Genomic DNA, 21,566 nt, shown 5'->3' with positions numbered 1-21,566 from the left:
ACCGGATGCCACCCTGTCACAAGTACTACTGTGCTCTTTAATTTTGTACAGGGCTGCGATATTCCACTGATGATGGGCTGTGTGAACTCCATATGTGCTGCTGCAACTTAAATTATTCCAGCACTGTGAAATACCCTTTATTTCATGCCTTCCTACCTGCTCCAGAAGATCTTTCCACCTCACAAGGTACAAGCATTAATAGAATATGAATTCATTGAAAATTACCTCTGATTCTCTCTATATGAAATAGTGAGAATGTTAGGGGACCGTGGTGATCTGCACACAAAGACAGCAGCTATGCAATTGTGGGACTTCCATGCAGAGTTGCATTGTGCATAAAGGCACATTCTCAATAACAGATGCCTCTGTCAAACTCACATACTTGCTCCCATTGTACTAGTCTGCAACTGTTGGTATTTCACCTGACATGACCACAGAGAGAGTGAAATCTTCTATAGCATGACTGCGTCTGCCATGTTTAACTTCTGTGCTATTAAACCTCTCTGAATCAGCATATTAATAGCAAAACCCAATAATAATAAATATTCACATTTTAAAACGGTCAGAGGCAGGCATCATCATTTACAATCAGTGATGAATTAGGAAGTTCAGAGCACTGGGACCAGGGCCGGCTCCAGGCACCAGTGCGCCAAGCACGTGCTTGGGGCGGGCAGGCCGCGGGGGGCACTCTTTCGGTTGCTGGGAGGGTGGCAGGCGCCTCCGGTGGACCTCCCACAGGCGTGCCTGCGGAGGGTCCGCTGGTCCCGGCTGGTGGAGCATCCACAGGCACATCTGCGGGAGGTCCACCGGACCCGTGGGACCAGCGAGTGGCAGAGCGCCCCCCGCGGCGTGCCGCCATGCTTGGGGCAGCAAAATGGCAAGAGCTGGCCCTGACTGGGACCATCTAAATTGCTCTAGCCACAGCTCCAGAAAGACAACACAGCATGTGTTCACATGTGGCAGGCTTCCTTCACACCTACAGGAGCTAGAAACAATTTTAAAACAAAATTAAAATTTTGCATGAAGCGGGGAGAGGGAGGCATATAAACCATGGATTCTGTGCCACCAACATTAACTGTTGAGCCACTGGTGTTTTCCATTAAATGTACCAGATAGATAGCTGGAATTTAGGTTGTTTCAATGTAGACTTGGAACACTTCACTCTGTTTTCTGGCGGGAGCGAGGGTGGGGAAGCATGGAGACATCACTAATAAACCTAGGCAAGAGGCCATAGTAAAAACATTCTTGTCAGTTCGATGAGTGGGTTAGACACTGGCTTCTGTGGGGGGGGGAGGGGGTTATTTTCCTTTTGATAAAGTGCAAGTAGCTATAGGAAAAACTACGTACCATCCCAGTACAACTAAGGTGCGGCTCCTCAGCCATCTGCTGCATTCATGCTTTTTATGTAGAACCCAGAGTGAGAAAAAAGCAGTCAGTGGGGAAGAGGGGAAATGTTTTTTTCTTGGAGCGAGCCCACCTTGGCGTTCTGGTGCTTTGTGCCGCTAATAGACAATGTTATGCTGCATAGGGGAAGGGACTAGGGAGTCAAAGCAGTAGGAGACAAGTGAGGCCATGCGTGGGCTCTTGTTCCTACACTCACCACTACAAAGAGGATGTGGGGTGGGGGGTAGAGCAATGAGTTTAGGACAGGGGTGAGGCCATGTGAGCTCTCTCCTCAAGGGAGGTCCCTGCCTTTAGATGCTGTCATTAATATCAGCACTGTTAACCGGCTGTTGTTTTCGTCCATAGGCTTTCATACTGAACCTGTGCCTAATGCTGTAGGGTGAAAGGAGGATAGATTTGGGAAGCTATGGCAGAGCAAGTGGACTGGGGCACCTGGAGGGTAGAGAAGAGAGCTTGTCTGGAGGAAGCTGTCATGTATTTGATTTGTCTTGTCCATATAGATTGAAGGGTCTCTAAGCAAGCTCCATATCTCCCCTGTGTTTAGAATGGATGCTGCTGTAGTGCAAACCATAATAATGGTGCTAAGAATATTAGTGAGAGGCTTTTTAGAAATAACTTGAAGTGAGGGGCTTTGTAGGAGGGACACTCCTTCACTTATTACACTGAAAGTTGTGCTGCAGAGGTCAGCTTTTGGATTTCTCCCTTGAAATCCATTCCTAAGCGTAATCAGAAAGATCTCAATAGACAGTCAAGCAATGCAGATACACTAGTTTAATGGCAAAATGGGACTTAGCCACCAGTGTCAGTGAATTCTAATAATTGGACTGTTCTCACAAAGACGTTTTCCTAGTACTTATGGGTTTTGGTAGGTACAGAGAATGCTTTACAGCTGTAGAATAGGAGATAAGCTGCAGCAGACTGCACTGAGGATTGTGGAATCTCGCTGACCTGTGCGTCATCGAAACTGTACCAGTTCTGGGTGAATGTGTGCTTGCAGAATGCCGTATAATGGCCACCATCCAGATAACCAAAATGGTTCTACAAAGAGAAGGTTGAGAGAGAAAGAGATCACTTTCAATTTTAGCAAAGACTCAAAGCCAGGAATCTGGTGATCATTTTAATTTGCACTCAGCTATCAAAATGATGGGGAAAAAATAAGATTCCAGTTTCCCTTTACCCCAAAGAAAGGCTTGAAATAGGTAGAGCTCTGTGGCAGGAAGAAAAAGTAAATGCTGTCTGGACAATAATTACATTTTTTTCACGTTGGGGGATCAAACTTACAGCCCAGCTAGCAGCTCTGACCTGGCAATCCATCTCCCAGCAAAACTCACATTGACCACCCACACTCAACGGCTGGAGGATCTGTTCTTGTGTTTAGAAGCTTTGAAGTGAAAGCACTTTCAAACAGAAATAGGGTCCTCGAATGAAGGGCATTTACTAAACAGCCTGCATCAAGTGTCAATGTTTGCCCTGTTTTTAATTATTTCATTGGTTTGACACAGAGTCTGTCTACACAGGAATTGGCATGCTGTGGGGCACTGCATAATAATACAATAGTACCATGCCTAAGTAATAAAATAGGTTTGATATCACTGTACAAATAGTACCAAGTTGTGTTAATCATTGTACAGACCTGAAACACAATTATAAACCAATAACAGAGAACAAAAACAACCAGGGGTCCTTGTGGCACCTTAGAGACTAACGCATGTATTTGGGCATAAGCTTTCGTGGGCTTGTTTTTGCTGGTACAGACTAACTGGTTTCAGAGTGGTAGCTGTGTTAAAGAGCAATTTGAGATGGGCAAACTTTTAGGGCTGAGGGCTACATCTGGGTGGGGAAATTGTATGCAGGACTGGGGCAGGGGATTGGGGTGCAGGAGGGGTTGCGGTGTGCACAAAGGGGCTCAGGGCAAGGGATTGGGGCAGAGGAGGGGTGCAGGGTGTATGCACGGGCTCAGGAAAGGGGATTGGGGTGCAAGAGGGGGCTCAGGGCAGGGGTTGGGGTGCAGGAGAGGTGTGGGGTGCAACAGGGGGCTCAGAGCAAGGGGTTGGGGTGCAGGGTGCGGCAGAGGGCTCAGGGCAGGGGGTTGGGATGCAGGCAGGAAGCTGGAGTGAGAGGTGTGGCAGGAAGCTCAGGGCAGGGGTTGGGGTACAGGAGGGGTGCAAGGTGCAGGAGTTGGGCTGCAGGAGGGCTGCAGGGTGTACAAGGGGGCTCAGGGCAGGAAGTTGGGGTGCAGGAAGGGTGCGAGGTGCAGGCAGGGGGCTTAAGGCAGGGAGTTGGGGGGCAGAGTGCAGGAGGGGTTCGGGCTCTGGGGTGGCAGCGGCGCGCACCAGGACTAGGACAGGCTCCCTGCATACCTGCCCTGGCCATGGTCCCGCGCCGCTCCAGGAAGCTCTGCGGCCCCTGGGGAAGGTGGGGTGGAGGGCTTTGTGTGTGCTCCCCTTTCCACACCTCCAGGTACCTCCTGCAAAGCTCCCATTGGCCAGGGTTCCCCATTCCTGGCCAATGGGAGCTGCGGGGGGCGGTACCTGGAGGCAAGGGCAACGCACTGAGAGCCCTCTGCCCCTGGCCTGAGGGCCGCTTCTGAGAGCAGCGCTGGGCCCGCTGTGCCGGGAGGGCAGTCCCGCAGGCCGTATACAAAGCCCTGAGGGGCCAGATCCAGCCAGTGGACCATAGTTTGCCCACCCCTGATCTACACAGACAAGACCAAGCCATGTTATAACAGGGATGGGGATTAGCGTGTTACATTCCATGATGCCCTGATAATCAAACTGTATCTGTGTACAGGCCTGCTGTAACTATAATTCAATCCTGACAGCCGGATAATTTCAATCAAAGTACCCTGCCATCTTCCATTAGCCAATGAAAAATGTGTTAATTTGATCAGTAATGGGTTAGTTGAGGAGACATCTCCTAACTCTGAAATGCCAGCTGTGTATAAGTCTGTGATAGTTGTATCTGTACCATTTTTTTTTCCTGTTCTGTAAACTTTGGGTGCTGAGGCAGAGGTGACTGTTGCCTGCTTGTTTGCGTAGGACCAAGATCAATCGCTGATGTCATTCAAACAAACATTCATAGTATTACCCATAAAGCTAGGATGTAACTTTGCATCCAACTTACCACCACAGCACACAAGTTGTATTGTGGATTCTTCCGAAAGAGTGGATAAATATAAGGCGAAAGATCCAAGTTGCTTAGTGGATAGTAGATGTTAGTTCCCAGTTTCCTTTTGTAGCTGCCTTGATAGTCAAACCTGAAAATAAAACATTTTGAGACAGTATTTTCCACTACAAATGCTTTCAGTTATTGTAATGCTGCATTTGCTTACCTTCACGTGGGCATTGGGAGGAATAAATAGCTACCGCCTGCGGTTCTTTGAAATGTAAAGTGCTCTCTTAATGCTAAGTAATAATTGTAAATTACTGCCCCAAACAAAGATCAAATAAACGGACTGCAAGTGACATTTTGGAGTAAGAACAAGCAGATCCTTGCTTTGTGTTGGGAGTGAAAGGAAGGCCCCAGTGAGTACATGGTCAATCTGTCACAAGATGCATGCTCAACAGGGGACGCTAAATCCAGCTTTAGCACTAACGCTGATTCTGGCCATGCAGCACTAACCATGCCAGAGTAATATTAGCTGGGGAACTAGTGAGAAGAACGGAAGGAGTAAGATGGATACATGGAAGGAGTAGGAAATGATCACTTTTTAAAAATAATTGATACATAATCAAACTTAACAAGAAGTGCTGGGCACTGAAGTAAACCAACTATGAAGTTGTAGCACCTACTTCCAGATTCCTTGACTTCCTCACCCACGTCTGTAGGAGCCGGATTTTATAATTGTACTATGAGAATTAATGTACGATTTGATTTTATCCTGTCAGTCACCCTTTTTGAATAGCAGAAAGGAATGACAGACTAGAACAACTGATTATCGTCACCCTTTTTTTTTAGGATAAGTTATAATGTGTACTATGGTTTCCTATATGTATTACAAATTAGGCACTCTAGTTAAATATACATTTCCTTGTTTTAAGGCGTTAGTAAGTAAGAAACAGGATCTTGTATTGTATCTGCGTTAAGGAGATTAGAAGAAATGTTGAGGGCCTGAAGCCCCAATGTGAATCGTTTTAGTTATAAGATTTAGCAAGTTTTGTTTTACCGTGTATTCTGCTGAATATAAAATACTGCTGTCTGTATACCTTTGAAGGTTTCTGTGAGAGACTGTTTGTGTGAATGAGGAATGAATGCATCAGGAAAAGATAAGGTGGGAAAGCCATCACAAATGTCCAGATGGTCAAGAAAAAGTGAGAGACTTGGAAAAACCAGGAGACAATCAGAAAACATCCATTGTATCCTATGCTAAACATGTTAGCAGCACTGATGAGCTCAGAGGTGAGGCAGGCATCCCTGAAGGCAAGACAACAAATAGACGATAACAATGGGAAGCCCAACAATAACCAGCAAATGATAACAGCAGAAAACCCCAAGATTAACACCACTTAAGGACTAATGATTACAGGATGACATTGCAAAATGCAGGGACTCAAATGGGAATTTACAACTATAAAGCTGGGTTGGGACCGACTGAGCCCAGCTCGTCACTCGTGCTCAATCTAACTGGCCATTAGATTGACTCAAGCTACAACAGATGTAACTATAAACATCAACTGGCAGGAGAGAGAGAGGGTGTGTGAGAGAGAACCATATGCTAACTCTTATATTTTTCAATAAATGGGGCATATTTGCCTCCCCCTCACCTCCGAAACGATCCCATGTGCCTTGTATAGCATAACACTTTCGCTGTTGAGGGCAAAATGGCTACAGAACACATCATTCTAAAATCTTGGGCTCAAACGCAATTGTAGATCTCTGCGCTTTGTAAAGGGATGGGTAGAGGAATAATGCCCTGTCCACACTGTTGATGGGGCAGAACACTATTCTCTATTTTTATCCATCGCAGTCTTTAGTAGCTCTGTAAGTAGCTATCAGGACTAGCATCATCGGTACTGTAAAATTCCATTTATTAGTGTGATCCAGTTTTACAACAAACATTCTTCTTTCTTCATTTATTCCACAATTCTATCACTTTCCCCTCTATGACCAACCCCTCGCCTTTCAGAATTGCCTCTATTGCAGAGGGAGAAGCAGGACAAAAATGCACTGAGTGCAATTTGATGGCTTGGATAAAGTAACACATCCTCTGGGTTTATCAGAAGTCTGACTCACATGCTTTTCCTGTTTTGTAACTATCCAGGTACTGTATGTGCAAAAAGACTACGTGCACCGATTTCTCTTTGCCTCTGAATGCAAGTGGCCTTCCCACATCCCATGTAAATCAGAGGAGCCGTAACTGTCCTACGAGATGCAGGCTGTACCTCTTTAAGTGAAAAATAACCATCTTTGGCGCCTTCCCTATGTTGGCCTTTACTGCAGCATCTTGCTTAGTTCCACAGAAGGAACAGTGAATTTGATTGTTCCAGGTCAGTGTGTCTTGCTGAAAGAAACATTCAAGACAGTCCTGTGAAAGGAAAACATGTTTGGTAAAACAAACACCATAGCTCTGTGCAGAGAGGTGAATTCCTGACCACTAAGCCGGATTAGGGAGGGTGTCTCAATAAGCCTGTTGCGGAAGTCAACTTGCACAGTGTTGTTTGCACACTGCAGAGGAAATTGTGCCACATGATTCAGTGAGGTTGTGACATTCTGAGTGTACAGGGCCATAACTAGGGCGGGGCAGCCGGCCATGAAGCAGAGCCACCAAGGGTGCAAAAATGGGGTGACCAACAGGACTGGGCCCAGCAGCATCTGTTCGGAGCCCAGGGCCCTGCCTCTCTGTAGGATCGCTGACCCCTGACAGAGCAGGCTCCCAGCACTAGAACCCTGATGGGGCAGCAGGTGGGCAAGGTGCTGAGTGCTGCTTGGCTCCCGCTGAGCATGCTCGTTGCTCAGTAACGTCTGCTGAAACTGCTGCTCTCAGTGGCGGTTAAAGGGGGCAAATTGGGGGGAGCAATGGGCAGGCTCTGAACAAGGGGTGGAAACTGACTGTGCAGGGAAGGGGGTCAAACAGCTGGAGGCAGGGCAGGAGAGGGACCAAGGAGCCAGGGGTGAGGCACTGCCAGATGGTGGTAGAGGGCAAAGTGGCAAAACCCCAGCACAGAGAGGAGCAGAAGGGTAACAGTTACCCCAATGGGATGAGCCACCTGTCCTGTTTGCAAAAATATGGGGGGGGAGGGGCAAAGGGACTTTCATGCTTAGGAGGAAGTGTTCAGAGAGGAAAATGAAGAAGTCCTAGGCTGCTTGTGATTTACAGTTGGGGGAAGCTACAGTAGAAACAAAGAAAGTAAACACTGCCCAAGTAAAACAGGCCTTTTTAGTCAACACTCAGTAGGGGTAAAACACGCCCTGCTCCTGCCTTTAGCGGTTTTTCTGTTACTGTGACGGACCCCAACTTGTTGCTGCCCAGCCTGATTCAGACTTTATTACAGAGAACAGAATAAGGAGCCTCCCTCTGATCCGCTTGTCACAATGCTCCATTCACTGGCCGGCAATTGCACTCACACATCGGGGAATTGACACCTTCAGGGTAGACTGGCCCAGGATGCTGAACACACCTTGGCTCTCTCTTTTAAAAGGCCTCTAATTTTGGGCTAGGGACAATTTTCAGTGGCCCAGACAGGTAAAAACACAGGCCAATTATGGTACAGGGGAAGAGACCAATAGGGAAATGTGCATTGGGTGCAGATCTGGAGTGGGGCTGCTGGTGAGATATGCACTGGCGAAGAAACATGTCAGCTGTGACGTGTGCTCTTAGCATTCTGGGCTGTGACCCAGCTAGTCTGTTCCTGATTCCCTTCTCTATGAGACCAGGGCCATCACTTCGCTGATATATCCATCTAGCCACTATAACTGTGGCATTGGCATTGTCTCTCACTAAAGCACAGCATAATCTGATTTCACAGCCCTATACTTTCTTCTGTCTCCACACTTAGGCCTTGTCCAGGGCCGGCTCCAGGCACAAGCATCCCAAGCAGGTGCTTGAGGTAGCAATCCGGCTGAAAACAGAAGCTGCCTCTGAATTCCGACCGCTGCGGAAATGCGTGTGCCGCCCTAATGGCGCATGGACTGCCCCCGCCATCTGGTGGCAATTCGGCACGCTGCTTGGGGCTGCAAAAACAGTAGAGCCAGCCCTGGCCTTGTCTACACCGCCAAGTTTTGTTGGCAAAAGGCAGTTTTTAGTGGCAAAACAGTGGAGGCCTAAACACTGCAATGCCACTTTTGGCGACAGAACTCCACTGTTCTGCCGACAAAATAAAACCACCTCGATGAGATGCGTAGAGCATTTTGAGGCAAAGTAAAAAAGATAAAGCGTCAGTGTAGACGCTGAAGTTCATTATATCAACATAACTGGCCTCCCCCAGTATCCCACAATGCCCACCGTGACCACTCTGCTCATTGTTTTGAACTCGGCTGCCCTGCAGGCATGCATCCCTCCCTTTTCAGAGCTCCAGGAAGCTTTGAGATTTTGCAGCCTGGAGAGCAAACAGAGGCTGCTGAGGAGGCTGTGGGAGAGAATCACAGACCATTAATGTGGAATGTAGGTAGGCAGAGCGGGCTTCTGCTGCCCCGGCGGGTTACAGGGTGGAGATGCTGCTCAAGCTGCTGTCTGAATTTAAAGAGACAGCACACCATGCCGATGCACACTTCCTTAACATTCATTCTCTCTCTCACACCTCCCCACACACACCCTGTCACACACTCTCCCTGTCCCTGCACACACACTTCAGTTGAAAAGTGGCTGGCAATCTGTTAGAAAAAGGGTGGACAAACTACGGCCCAGGGGCTGCAACCAGTCCTCCAGACATTTAATCCAGCCCTTGAGCTCCTGCTGGGGAGTGGGGTTGGGGGCTTGCCCCGCTCCACACAGCTCCTGGAAGCAGTGGCATGTCCCCCCTCTGGCTCCTACCCATAGGGCAGCCAATGGGCTCCGCACGCTGCCTCTGCCCCAAGCACTACCCCTGCAACTCCAAGGCCAATGGGAGCTGCCCGGGAGGCACCTGTGGACAGGGCAGCGTTCAGAGCCACCTGGCCGTGCTTTCACATAGGAACCAGAGGGGGACGTGCTGCTACTTCTGGGAGCTGCTTGGGGTAAGTGCCACCCAGAGCCTTCACCCCTGACCCCCTCTGACACCCCAACCCCCTGCCCTGTGCCCCAGCCCTGATCCCACTCCTGCTTTCCGAACCCACACACCCAGCCAGAACCCTCACTCCTTGTTACATCCCAACCCCCAATTTCGTGAGCTTTCATCACCTGCCATACAATTTTCATACCCAGATGTGGCCCTCGGGCCAAAAAGTTTGCCCACTCCTCTACTAGGATGCCCCTGGAAAGATGCGATGGAGAAACTGCATCGTGGGATGCTGTACCTGCCCCATGAGGCATTGCAAATCCTTCCCAAAGCACCCTGCAGCCAGTTGCACAGTGTGATAACTACCCACAGTGCACTGCTCTCTGTGTCGATGCAAGAGCTGCTAGTGCAGATGTGCTCTGTCAACGCAAGGAGCATAGCATGGACATGCACCAGCAGTTTATTTAAAGCATCTTAATTAAACTTTTGTCAACAAAACTCTGCAGTGTAGACAAACCCCTAGGTGTGTGTTGCCTCGCCTGGCCAGAAGTCAAATGTCATACAACCACAGAGTTAGAAGGGACCACAGGGATCATCTAGTCTAACCCCCTGCCAAGATGCAGGATGTGTCGTGCCTCTTATGAACTGTCACAACATAGCTTCCCCAACTGGCCTTATACAAACAAGCCATGCTGCTGTCATCCTTCACCTTCAAAGGGGATAATCACAATTTGCTTGGCAGGATTCAGCAGGAGAAATGATCAGGTATAAACCAACCATATTATAATACCGGGAAACAAACAATCATCAATACTCTTCTTAGAAAAATAAAATCACAATGCAAAAGGTAAAAGACAGAAATCTTACAACCCCTCACCCATCCTGCATAGCTGTTTTCCTTATATAAAGGCCAGAAAAAGGATGGCTTCTGCTTATACAGAGTCAGATGCTATCATGGTAATTAAATTGCTAGATAATCCACCTCCATGGTGGATTTATCCTTTGCTTACTTTTGAGTTCCTTTTATTCTCCATTGAGAGAGGTGGCTGTTTATTCTAGCCATAGTCTCACTGTGGGATGGAAAACCATCAATATCACTTTTTTTTTATATAAATAGAAATGCAATTTTACGTCTTTCTGAATATTTTATGCCATTAAGTAATTGCAGTATCCATATTTATGTTACGGTTATTTTCAGTCCATTTTATTTTCAGTACCTATGGAGTTTACTTCTTAAAGGTTATATAGAAGGATACTATAGAGATGTTAAAGGATTGTGTGAAAATTAATGTGGCACCTAAAAGAATTAGGCAGTAGCTTTTATTGTCTACGTACTGTACCAATATGCAAAAATAAATGTATTATCATTACTCTATAACAGCGGTCACCAGTGCGGTGCCCACAGGCGCATCTAAATGTGCCCGCGTCCTGGCCGGCAGTCGAACATCTGCCGAAATGCTGCCGAAATTCGGCGGCATTTCGGCGGTGACGCCTCTCGATGATGCCGCTTGCCTCCGACAAGCAGCGTCATTGAGAGGCAATGCCGCCAAAATTCGGTGGCATTTCGGTGGATGCTCGACCGCTACCACAGTCCTTCATCTGGAGCCCACCAGACGAAAAGGTTGGGGACCACTGCTCTATAATATCCTAACTCATATCATCTAAAAAAACCAGTGGGGGGTGTAAATATGCTAGGGTGCCAAAATGCCTAGCTCTGTGAGTGCACTTAGAATACAAAGCAGCTAAAATTTAATGTGTTTTCCTCTAAGAAAGCATTTTGATAAGTGAGAATTTGAAAGAAAATGCTTCACAGTTACTTTCTATACAATACAAAATAAAAGAGACATGTCTCTGGCCATCCCTCACTCCACAGCAATTCAGGGGCATTTCCAAACAACACAAGCTACACTATTAACAGCCAAAAGGACAATGGAAGTCTGATCTAGCATCTTCTCTAGCCCTAGGGCCAAATTCTCTACAGAAAAGAATGTATCCCTTTTAGATGATGCCCTGGAACTGGCATGTGCTGGGAACGTATTTCCGTAAGATGGTCTATTAACATAAACCTTCCACCGCTATACTGAACAGAGACCACCAAAAGCTGGGAAGAGCTCTTAGAAACCCTACCTGTAGTGAGCAGGCACTCTCAGAAGGGATGGGAAGAGAGAGAACTGTAAAGACCTCATTCTTATCGGTGGTGGTGTGACACGCCAGGCATGTAATGTCATAACTGAGCTGCCCCTCAAATAGCTGGGTGATGATTGATGTTTCACTGCCGGTTCCCCTATCTTCCCTGGATGTGGATGTGTTCCCATAGCATCTCCTTTTGCATGACTGTAAGAAAAAAAACAAACAAAAAACAAAAAAACACTAACAAACTACTGACACCAATCCTTACAAATACATCTAAACATGCTTTGTACCAGTTGTCAAGGAAGCACACATGATCCCAGGTGGCAGTAAAAACATATTATTTATAATTATCCATTATTTATTCTGCTTCTTTATAAGACATTGTATTCCAGATTTATAAGTAGAGGCCTAGTTGAATAGTGATTTATGAATAAAAGCATCACTGTCAAGTTCACTCTGACTCATGGGGTGAGATTAATTAAATTGTGAGAATTCCGTTAACAACTTCCAATGTTTTCATGAGTTTTAGCATGAAGTTGTCTGCAAAGCCAAACCAGAAGTTTATTAGTCATATGTTTAAAAAAATCTTCAGTCATTCGTTCAGGAAGCAGAAGCTAGATCAGTCACACAACACAAATAATGAACAGTTGAGGTCAACAGTTTGCGAAGAGCTTATCGACAGAAAATTATTCTTCAGAACTTCTAGCAAATACTTACAGATGAGAAAATACCTTCCTGAAATGAGGACTGGTTTGTAAAGGATGAGCTAATCAAGAAAGGGGGAATATTTATAATGAATACTATTTGAGAGGTATGGTTCAACTAGCTCCATTTATCAGCACCTCCAGCCATCAGCCCATCGCTGTTTGAAGCCTTTATTAGGCCAAGTCGTTAGCATGCACTTAACATTGTACACCAAGAAGCTCCACTGACATCAGTAGGGCTACTCATGTTGCGTGGAGTTGAGCAAATGCCTAAGTCTTTGCAGGGTCAAGGCCTTGTTAAGATCTCTTTAGCTACAGCCACACACTGTTTTCTTTTGTAAAACTTTCAAACACCTCCCCAGTATCATGTGCCAAACACCCTGCCCCTTTTTTCCTTCCAATAGTGCTTCCCTGGGAGGCATATTCTTTTATTTTCTCTGCATGAAGGAACCACTCTCTGTTGCTTCTCACAATAGGGTCCAGCATGGAGCACTCCCTTGTTCCACCTTCAGGATTCTGAACCCCAGAGCAAACAAAGAAGGTGCCAATTCTAAACTGGAGCTCTAGGGATGAGCTAACTGAACTGACACCCCTGCCCAAGCCTCACATAGCAGGGATAGAATCCAGAGACTGTCAAAGTTTTCCTGAACTGCAGTAACACTTGACATCACCAAGGACTTTCTACCTTCTAACTTGCTGTCTGAGCTAAGTAATCACAGTGCTGAGATGCCTAACCTGGAATTGTAAATGGGGCAAGAAAAATCATCTAATTTCCCCTCTATGATCATTCTAAGGGAGAACTTTGGTGCACGGATAACTTCTGTGAGAGCACTTGGTGCATTTACAAATCAGACTGCCTGGCAATTGACTACATAAGTTAACATTTGGTATTAATGATGATTTAAAATGATGTACAGAACCCTGTTACTATGCAGCACTTTATATATCCACAGTAAGCCATACGCCCTATCAGAAAGGGCACAGAACCAAAGGGAGATGAGAAACCACTGGACAGTGCTCAGAGCAGATAGGCTGGAGGGACTTATTGCTGGTAGAGTGGTTTAAGGAAGGATTTGAAAGAAGAGAGAAGCAGAGGTGGATCTGGGCAGACAAGATTCTTGGCACAGGGAGGAAGCATGATAGGGAAGAATACAGAGACTAGAGGGTGAGGAGGAGGAAATGACAGCAGAGGTGTAGATGTAGGATTAGGTAGGACCTTGGTGATGTAGCTTCGGAGCTTGAATGGAATGTGGTAACAGGAAGCTAATGAAGGGGTTAAAGGTTGCACTGTGTGTAGTAGTTGGAGAAGATGATGATTTTACAGCACCATTTTGTACAGTATGGAGGGAGAGAGGAGACAATTATTGTATTCCATGCTATGCAGTAATGACTGCAAAGAGGAGACAGATGTGCTCTTACACTTCACAGCCCCAGAAGGCCGTAACTGCAGTCTTACCTTCTTAAGTGCCTCATGTAATTTGTTCAGTACATAAATCAGAAACTCCTGGGCGTCCTGCTGAGTCTTCTTGGTAAAAGCCGGGCATAAGTCGCTGATGACTGAACGAAATACCTCTGGTGAGACGCACTCAAACTCTCCCAGCCACATTTCGGCCATCAGATAGGCAAAGGCTGTAGCAACCTCACCGTTTTCCCTGAAGTAGCATAAAAGGGACTTTAGTTGGAGTACAAAGATGTGGTGGCTGTGCTTAAAATGTGAACACAAAAGCCAAGCTGAATGGGCAGATGAAGCATTGTGAGGAGGCCATAGCCACAGTGCAGACTCTCTTTGTTGAAGGGTCACGCTCACAATAGGCTATTTCAGTCTGTAGTCTAGGAGCACTCTTGGATTCCTCGTTGATGCAAAGCTCTCACTTAGCAGCATCCATGAATAATTCTTTCTATCATCTGGTTCACTAGGAGACTCCATCCTTTGCTGGTGAATGACCTAACCTCAGTTATTCATGCCTTGGTCCCTTCTCAGCTGGACTACAGCAATGCAACATACCTGGGCATGAAGTCTTCAGCACTCGGGAAACTCCAGTTAGTACAGAACGCTGCAGCCAGTCTCCTCATTAACACAGACTGCAGCAAGCATATCAGACCTGCCCTCCGCTCTCTAGACTGGTTTTCTATAGAACATTGAATCAGATACAAGGTCTCAATCCTTATCTTCTCCATGGCCTGGCCCCGGGATATCTGAAAGATTGTCTAAAGCTCTGGGACCAAGACCTGGTCAACAGTTTCACTCTTTTGGCATGACAGAACTCTCCACAGGAAGGGAAAGCTCATTTGTGCTGGAGACAGAACTTTCTCAGGGGCCAGTCTAAAACTGTGAAATGAACTCCTGCAGGAACTAAGAATTATTATAAACCTCACCACCTTCCAAAGCTCCAAGTGTAAGTTGCATTGCTTTGACCACAGTAGCACGTATATTCATACCAAACCAACCAACCAACCACCTCCAATAAATACATAAGTAAACAAACAGAACGCAATGCACTGCACATGCTTCACCCTAGTGGAGGGGATGAGAGAACAAATGGGTGACACGTTAGCCACATTGCTTACTGCATCACAGAAAGGCACTCAGATCCTACAACGAGTGTGGTATAAAAGCCCACATAGGACAGAAAAGAGGGAATTCAGAGAGAAGTCAGAAGGGGAACATTGGCTAGGAAAAGCAAGTTGAGGAAGGGGCAGAGATGGTGTGTGGGGCCTGGGAAGTGAGAGCAAAGTGTGCTGCTTTTGGTTTCCTTGTACTAATGAGTATTTCTGTGCTTTCTAATGCCAGGCTCCAATTGAAACTTAATTTCTTTGGGAAAAACTTTAAATATTGAGACAGAAAAATACATCCTAAATATTGTGTTTGTACAGCACCTGGCACAATGGGGTCCTGGTCCAGGACTGGGGCTCCTATGAGCAACTGCAATGCAAATAATAAATAGTAATAATAAAACAGAGAGCAAATAAATCAACTTACTTGTGTAGGGTGGCTACATACTTCCCTGAGAGAAAATACTCCACCAATGGGGATATACTGCAGAGGCACTGCAAAACGGCATTCATGTAGCAAGTGTTCCCCAAGTTACGCAGGCCAGTGAGGCCTTGGTATGGTTGGCTTGTCTCATCGTTGGATTCCTCACTAGAATCCTTCGAATGCTCCAGGTGCACAGTTTCAGAGCTGCATTTCCAACAAGAACAAAATCCAAAATTGTACTTTTGTCACCTAAAATGCAATGGTCTCTTTATTATCACAGTCAAATCTGCCTTATTTCAAAGAAAGCCATTGCCTGCTGTGTCAAGGTCTCTTTTGTAAGACTACTCACTCATAGTCATAACTGTGGTCTGTTTATTGAATCTAACAACAGCACCATACATCCACTGATCACATGCAAAATAAAACTGACAAACTCAGAGCAAATCATGTAGTTGCTACCAAATGTATTGGAGAGATCAGCACTGAACATTGTGCATATTGTTATATCTGCAAAATTAACACAAGTTGGAGACCAAGCCTACACCTAAGTTGTCTCTGTCTTCTTGGAATGTTAAATTGGGATGTTAGTGACCCAACCTCAGCTTGGAAGGGATTCAGATAATTAGTTTGCAATTATCTGTTTTACTTGCCATTACTCTCAACCTTGCAAGCCCTCTACTCCTGGCGCTCTCACTGACTTTACTAGGAGTTTGCAGGAGACTAGAAGAATCAAGCTCACTGTTTGTAGCACCCTGCTAGAATTTTTTCATATCAGTTTTTCCCTCTCCTTTGGCAAGTGGATAGACATTTCCCCATATGATTCTCGTGAAGCTTGACATTGGGCATTTTAGGGTTTGTTTTTTGTTGTTGTGTTTTCTTGGAGCACCAGTGTTATTAATTACAAGCCCTATTGGATCAGGGATCGATCACCTGCTGGACAGTACTGCCTGCACCTTTCAGGATTGGACTCATGTCAGCATAGAGGGTGGCAGCAGGGCTTGCCTCTACCATCTATCTGTGCCACATCTCTCCCACCAGCTCATCCTATCCCCTGACTTCCACATTCAGTGCCTGGTTCATGTTCCTCCCTGCCTCTGATTACTTGTCTCTTTCCCTGTTCCCTGCCCAGTTTCACCTGTGTCTCTAGTCTCTGAGCACAACTAGCACTGTGGGTTGGGTTGGATATGGCTGATCAGGGCTAACATGAGCGAAGACGGCAAACCCATCATTAATGAGGGATGTGCTGACAGGGACATAACATCCAGGGCAGAGTTTAAAAAAAATCAGTGTTGGTGGAACAGGACTACAGCTATTTCCATTTTAACCCAGCTAGGCATATACGGCACTTGTGTCAGTTCGGCAGAGGTGGGGAAGTCCAGCCCTCCTCCTCAGTCAAATCCCAGTGGGGTGCCACAGCCAACCCTTATTTCCGTCCCTTCCCACACAATCAAAATGGGAGGACTTGTTTGCTAGAGCACCTCAGTCAGGTCACACAGAAGGTAGAGTAGAAGCACTCAGACATTACCAACCTGGGAGGGCGTGAGGGTCGCGATAGGAAGTGCCTAGATCGGACGTAAGGAAACACAAGTCAGCATCAAATACTTGGAGATGTCAAAGCCTGTAAAAACGTAGGGACCATGTTTGGCCTGCTCTGTAATTGAGGTGAGGAGATGCTGGAGAATCACATTAGAGCAAAGAATGTCTGATCTGAGGAGTACTTCCACAGAAAAGAAAAACGTGGCCCATCTGCTTGCAGAGAGAAATTAAGGCCCTTCTCGTTAAAATCCTAGATTCTAATGCCAGAGGGGATCATTGTGTTAATCTAGTCTGGCTTCCTATATCACACAGGCCATTGAACTTCCCCAGACTAATTCCTGCAGCAGATCTTTTGGAAACACATCCAATCTTGATTTAAAATTCACTAGTGGTGGAGAATCTACCACAACCCTTCACAATAAAACCAACAGCACGCACAGCAACTGGTGTTGAGAATGCAGCAGATGAAGGAGAGTGAGATGGTGACTAGGGTTGCCAACTTTCTAATAGCACAGAACCAAACACCCCTGACTCTTCCCCACTCTGAGGCCCCGCCCCTGCCCCACCCCTTCTATGAGGCTCCGCCCCCACTCTCTCTATCCCTCCTCCCTCCATGGCTCACTCTCCCCCACCCTCATTCACTTTCACCAGGCTGAAGTGAGGGGAGTGAGGGCTCTGGCTGGGGGTGTGGATTCTGGGATGAGGCCAGGGATGAGAAGTTTGGGGTGTGGGAAAGGGCTCTGGACTGGGACAGGAGATTGGAGTGGGGGGATGGGGTCTGGGCTCTGGGCTGGGGGCAGACTCCAGGTGGGGCCAGAAATTATGGGTTCAGAGTGTGGGAGAGGGCTATGGGCTGGGATGCAGGGTGGTGAGGGCTCTGGCTGGGGGTACAGGCTCTGGGGTGGGGCCCAGGGATGAATGGTTTGGGATGCAGGGGGAGCCTCAGGCTGGGGCCAAGGGGTTCAGAGTGCAGGAGGGGTTGCGGGCTCCAACTGAGGGTACAGGATCTGGGGTGGGACCAGGGATGAGGGGCTTGGGTGCAGAAGCTCAGGGCTGGGGCAGGGGGTTGTGGTGTGGGGGGTGAGGGCTCTGGCTGGGGGTGTGGGCTCTAGGGTGGGGCCAGGGATGAGGGGTCTGGAGTATAGGAGCAGGTTCAGGGCTGGGACGAGGTTGTGGGGTGGGGCTGTGGGAGTGTGGTCTTCAGGAGGGAGTTTCAGTGCAGGAGGAGACTCTGGGCTAGGGCAGGAAGTTGGGGTGTGCAGGCTCTGGGGTGGGGCCAGGGATGAGGGGTTTGGGGTGGAAGAGGGGGCTGGGACAGGGGGTTGGAGTGTGGGAGGTTGTGCAGGCTCTAGGAGGGAACTCTAGCTTGGGTCAGGGTTTCGGGGTCCTAGCAGCGCTTACTGCGGCACCCAGGAAGGGGCCGCTAGGTCCTTGCAGTGCAGCCCACAGGTGCATTGGTGGCCAGTGAGGCTCCGCCCACTGCCCTCCTGTCTGCAGGTGCTGCCCCCTCAGTTCCCTTTGGTCACGGTTCCCAGCCAATGGGAGCTGCTTAGCTGGCACTGGGGGCGGGGGGCAGCGCACGGAGCCTCCCTGGCTCCCCATGCACCTAGGGGTGCAGGGATCTGGTGGCTGCTTCTGGGAGCCGTGTGGCGCTAGGACAGGCAGGGAGCCTTAGTCTTGGTTCCCTGCTGCGCCACCCACTGGACTTCTAATGGCCGAAAACCGGACGCCTCGCAACCCTTGGTGACAACAGAATAATCTTAAAGTAGATCATTAAAAATGCTATGGGGTGAAGGGGGTCAGTGCTGTGCCCCTCACCCCACCCCACCCCGGCCTAGATGTGAAGTCTCACATTTTCACAGTTGGCTAACCAGGGAAAAGTCTTCCAAGCCGGTTAGCAGTAAGCTGCCCCTTGGCAGATCCATACACTTAGCTGGGCCCAGCTCTCACCTCCCACTGGCTACCCACAGAACCGATTCTGAATGAAAGAGGTGGAACAAATAGCAAGAAAGAGCCTGAACAGTCCCCCTCCCTCCACCCGAAGCAAGCTCTGAAAGCAGATTGCAACCTCACCATTAATAGCAAACAGGGTATCTTAGGGAGGCTACTACATGCCATGCTACGGAGAGCTAACATGGGACCATCAACTGATGTCTTGTTGGGCTAATATCAGAGGGGGGAAAATCAATCATTCTCCTTGCTCACCTTTATGTCCCGCCCTGCAAGGTGCTGAGCACCCTCAATTCCCGTTGACTTTAATGGTAGTGGCGGGTGCTTAATACCTCACAGGAGACCTCAGCAGCACCTTGTATGGTTAGCCTTGAGGGATAGAGAGCCTAATGTGTTTCCCACAGGCTTGGTTTGTTTTGTCACCTGTGAGGGATCCTGCATGCTTTTTCCACATGCATTCATGACATCTGCCTCCAGGGCTCCTAGAGACCATTTTTCAGGAGAACAGACAGGTTCGCCTCTCTCCTGCTCTGTGGCAGGGCCTTTCGCTCCACATTATGGACCCTCTGTCGATTCTCTGCATTTTCCAGGCCTGAGCCCAGTGCTTTGTTTTTGTTAATGAATGAATGTTAGTCTTTTATCGTTTCACCCTAGGATACGCTCTGTGTTACTCCTACAGACAAGTCCAGCGGCAGCAGCATCGCTCAGAGTTTCCCTTCCATGTTAGTCTTGTTCACAGACAGAAGTGCCCACAATACTGTGGCAATCCTCCATCTGTTTTCTCTGAGGATGCCTGCATGGAGACCTATGCAAGGTCATAGAAGTGCAAGAATGATAGCATATCTCCCCGGTGCGTCCTCTCCATTTAGGAACGGTGCAACTTTAGCAGGGTTAGGTAGACGGAAACAACAAAGGCATTTAGGAGCTTGTTTCCCTTGCTTTTGTCCTGTTAGCTCCATCCCCTTGCTCCCCACCGCCCAGCCAGTCCCAGTACAGCAACTGATATATAATTAAATGGTAACATACTAAAATGTGGGGTCTTGCACTGACTCCATTTTATGTAAGGCACTTGCTCTTCGAAGCTACATATGATGGAAAACCACCACCAGCTGGGACTGGTCGTACTGCACTTTCCTACATACATATTTATTTCTAATACTATAGAATGTGTGTTCTATCTTGTTGCCTTAGCAATGTTGCACATATACAGTTGTTTTTTCCCCAAAACCTTCTCAAGGACACCAATACTCACAAACTACTCTCACATTTTAAAAAGATTCAACAACAAATGAGAAAATTGTTACCATTTTCTAATCAGCTCTGCCCATCGCCCCAGCTCCTTTTAAAATGCTCAGCTGAATTCCATCTACTCTATTCAATGACCATTCATCACCTCCTTCACAGATTACGTTATAAAATGTAGACTCACAGAGAATAAAATATATTGAAATCATCAGGTGTCGATGTAGATTGGGAAGCCATCTCTTGGCTTGAAAAAGAGCTTGTTACTTCCACTGGCTTTGGGAAGCTACTTCTTACCCTCTTCTCTTCATTTCACCACCTCTTTTCTTTCCCTTTTCATACAGTCACTCTCTTATTTCATAGCATTTCTAGTACAATTGCCCAAAAGTATGTACTTCCCCTAGAGTTCTCGTTGTCTTTCCCCTACAATTCCAGTTTGGATTCTTCTGGCATCATAAGACAACATTCTACCTTGTTGCTATGTGGTGCTGCTGAGTTCCCATGAGTTCTAGTTAAGGTCAGAAAACTGACTATATTGCACATTTGTTCACAGCTGCCAGCGGGTGTGTGTGTGTGTTTCAATCTTGTTCCCACAGAGATGAATAGTAAAACTCCCCTTGGCTTTAATGTATGTAAGACCGAGCCCTAGTTTGTTAGCCTAAACTTTTCCCCCTTCTGATTGAAGAATTGTGCTAGTTGTTGTAAGTAGGAGGAAAATAAGAGCTGGGTTTTCAAACACCATTTTAGAGCACCTCTGAGGGTTAAGAAAAAATAACTCATTTTTAAAAAACTGTTTATTCAAGTCACAATAAAACATTAACATAGTACATCCTGCAAGACCTGGTTAACATTCAAGAACCTGGCTAAAGAGTCTGGCTTGCCGGCTGGGGAGCCGCCTCCTCCAAGTAAACCACAAAGAGAGAGAAACACACTAAACTTTGGGATGTTCAAAATTCAATGTAGATATGAATTGTGTAAATGATCTGTAATTTTCTAATGGGCAGAACCAAAACCTGCAGATGTTGGAAATCTAAGAGCCAAATTTTGCAAGTTAAGCCATCTTCATTAATAGATATACATAGTTTTAAATAAACACGCTTATTCTCACGTGCATTCACACTTTGTTTACACACACATTTTTTTTAAATATTTCAAAAAGACAAACTAACATTGACTTCTTTCATCTGTAAAAACTGTTCCATTCAAATGTGCAAAAACAGAGGGTTGACTGAAGTAAAATGCATTCATCCCCCCAAAGCAGAGATTTTGTCAACTCACCTAGAGATCCTTTCCTAGAAGGCTGGGATAGCTGCAGAGAACACAGAAGACAAACATTGATGCAAACAATGTGGATGAGAAGCCAAAAGGCCTGCAGGTAAATGAATGGAGAGGCATCTTTTCCTTTGGATAATGGAAATACTGCAGGCACAGGGCCGGTGCAAGGAAGTTTCGCGCCCTAGGCAAAACTTCCACCTTGCGCCCCCCCCC

At 46.9% G+C, this 21,566-nt stretch overlaps 1 protein-coding gene across 1 annotated transcript; it reads right to left on the bottom strand.

The window, feature by feature from the left end:
* Window positions 1-1,298: 1,298 nt before the first annotated feature.
* Window positions 1,299-20,318, bottom strand: USP50 (ubiquitin specific peptidase 50). The gene is made up of 8 exons (XM_032790614.1): window positions 20,266-20,318; window positions 16,880-16,912; window positions 15,354-15,554; window positions 13,830-14,025; window positions 11,664-11,870; window positions 6,786-6,928; window positions 4,528-4,660; window positions 1,299-2,442 (listed from the first exon to the last, which is right to left on the bottom strand). Exons 1-8 carry the CDS (start codon window positions 20,316-20,318, stop codon window positions 2,251-2,253), a joined length of 1,158 nt encoding a protein of 385 aa, XP_032646505.1. The 3' UTR covers window positions 1,299-2,250.
* Window positions 20,319-21,566: the final 1,248 nt, after the last annotated feature.

Source organism: Chelonoidis abingdonii, chromosome 9 (genome assembly GCF_003597395.2).
Source record: "Chelonoidis abingdonii isolate Lonesome George chromosome 9, CheloAbing_2.0, whole genome shotgun sequence".
Lineage (NCBI taxonomy): Eukaryota > Metazoa > Chordata > Testudines > Testudinidae > Chelonoidis > Chelonoidis abingdonii.
Note: the sequence above shows the minus strand (reverse complement) of the source record. Positions and strands in the feature narration are given on the sequence as shown.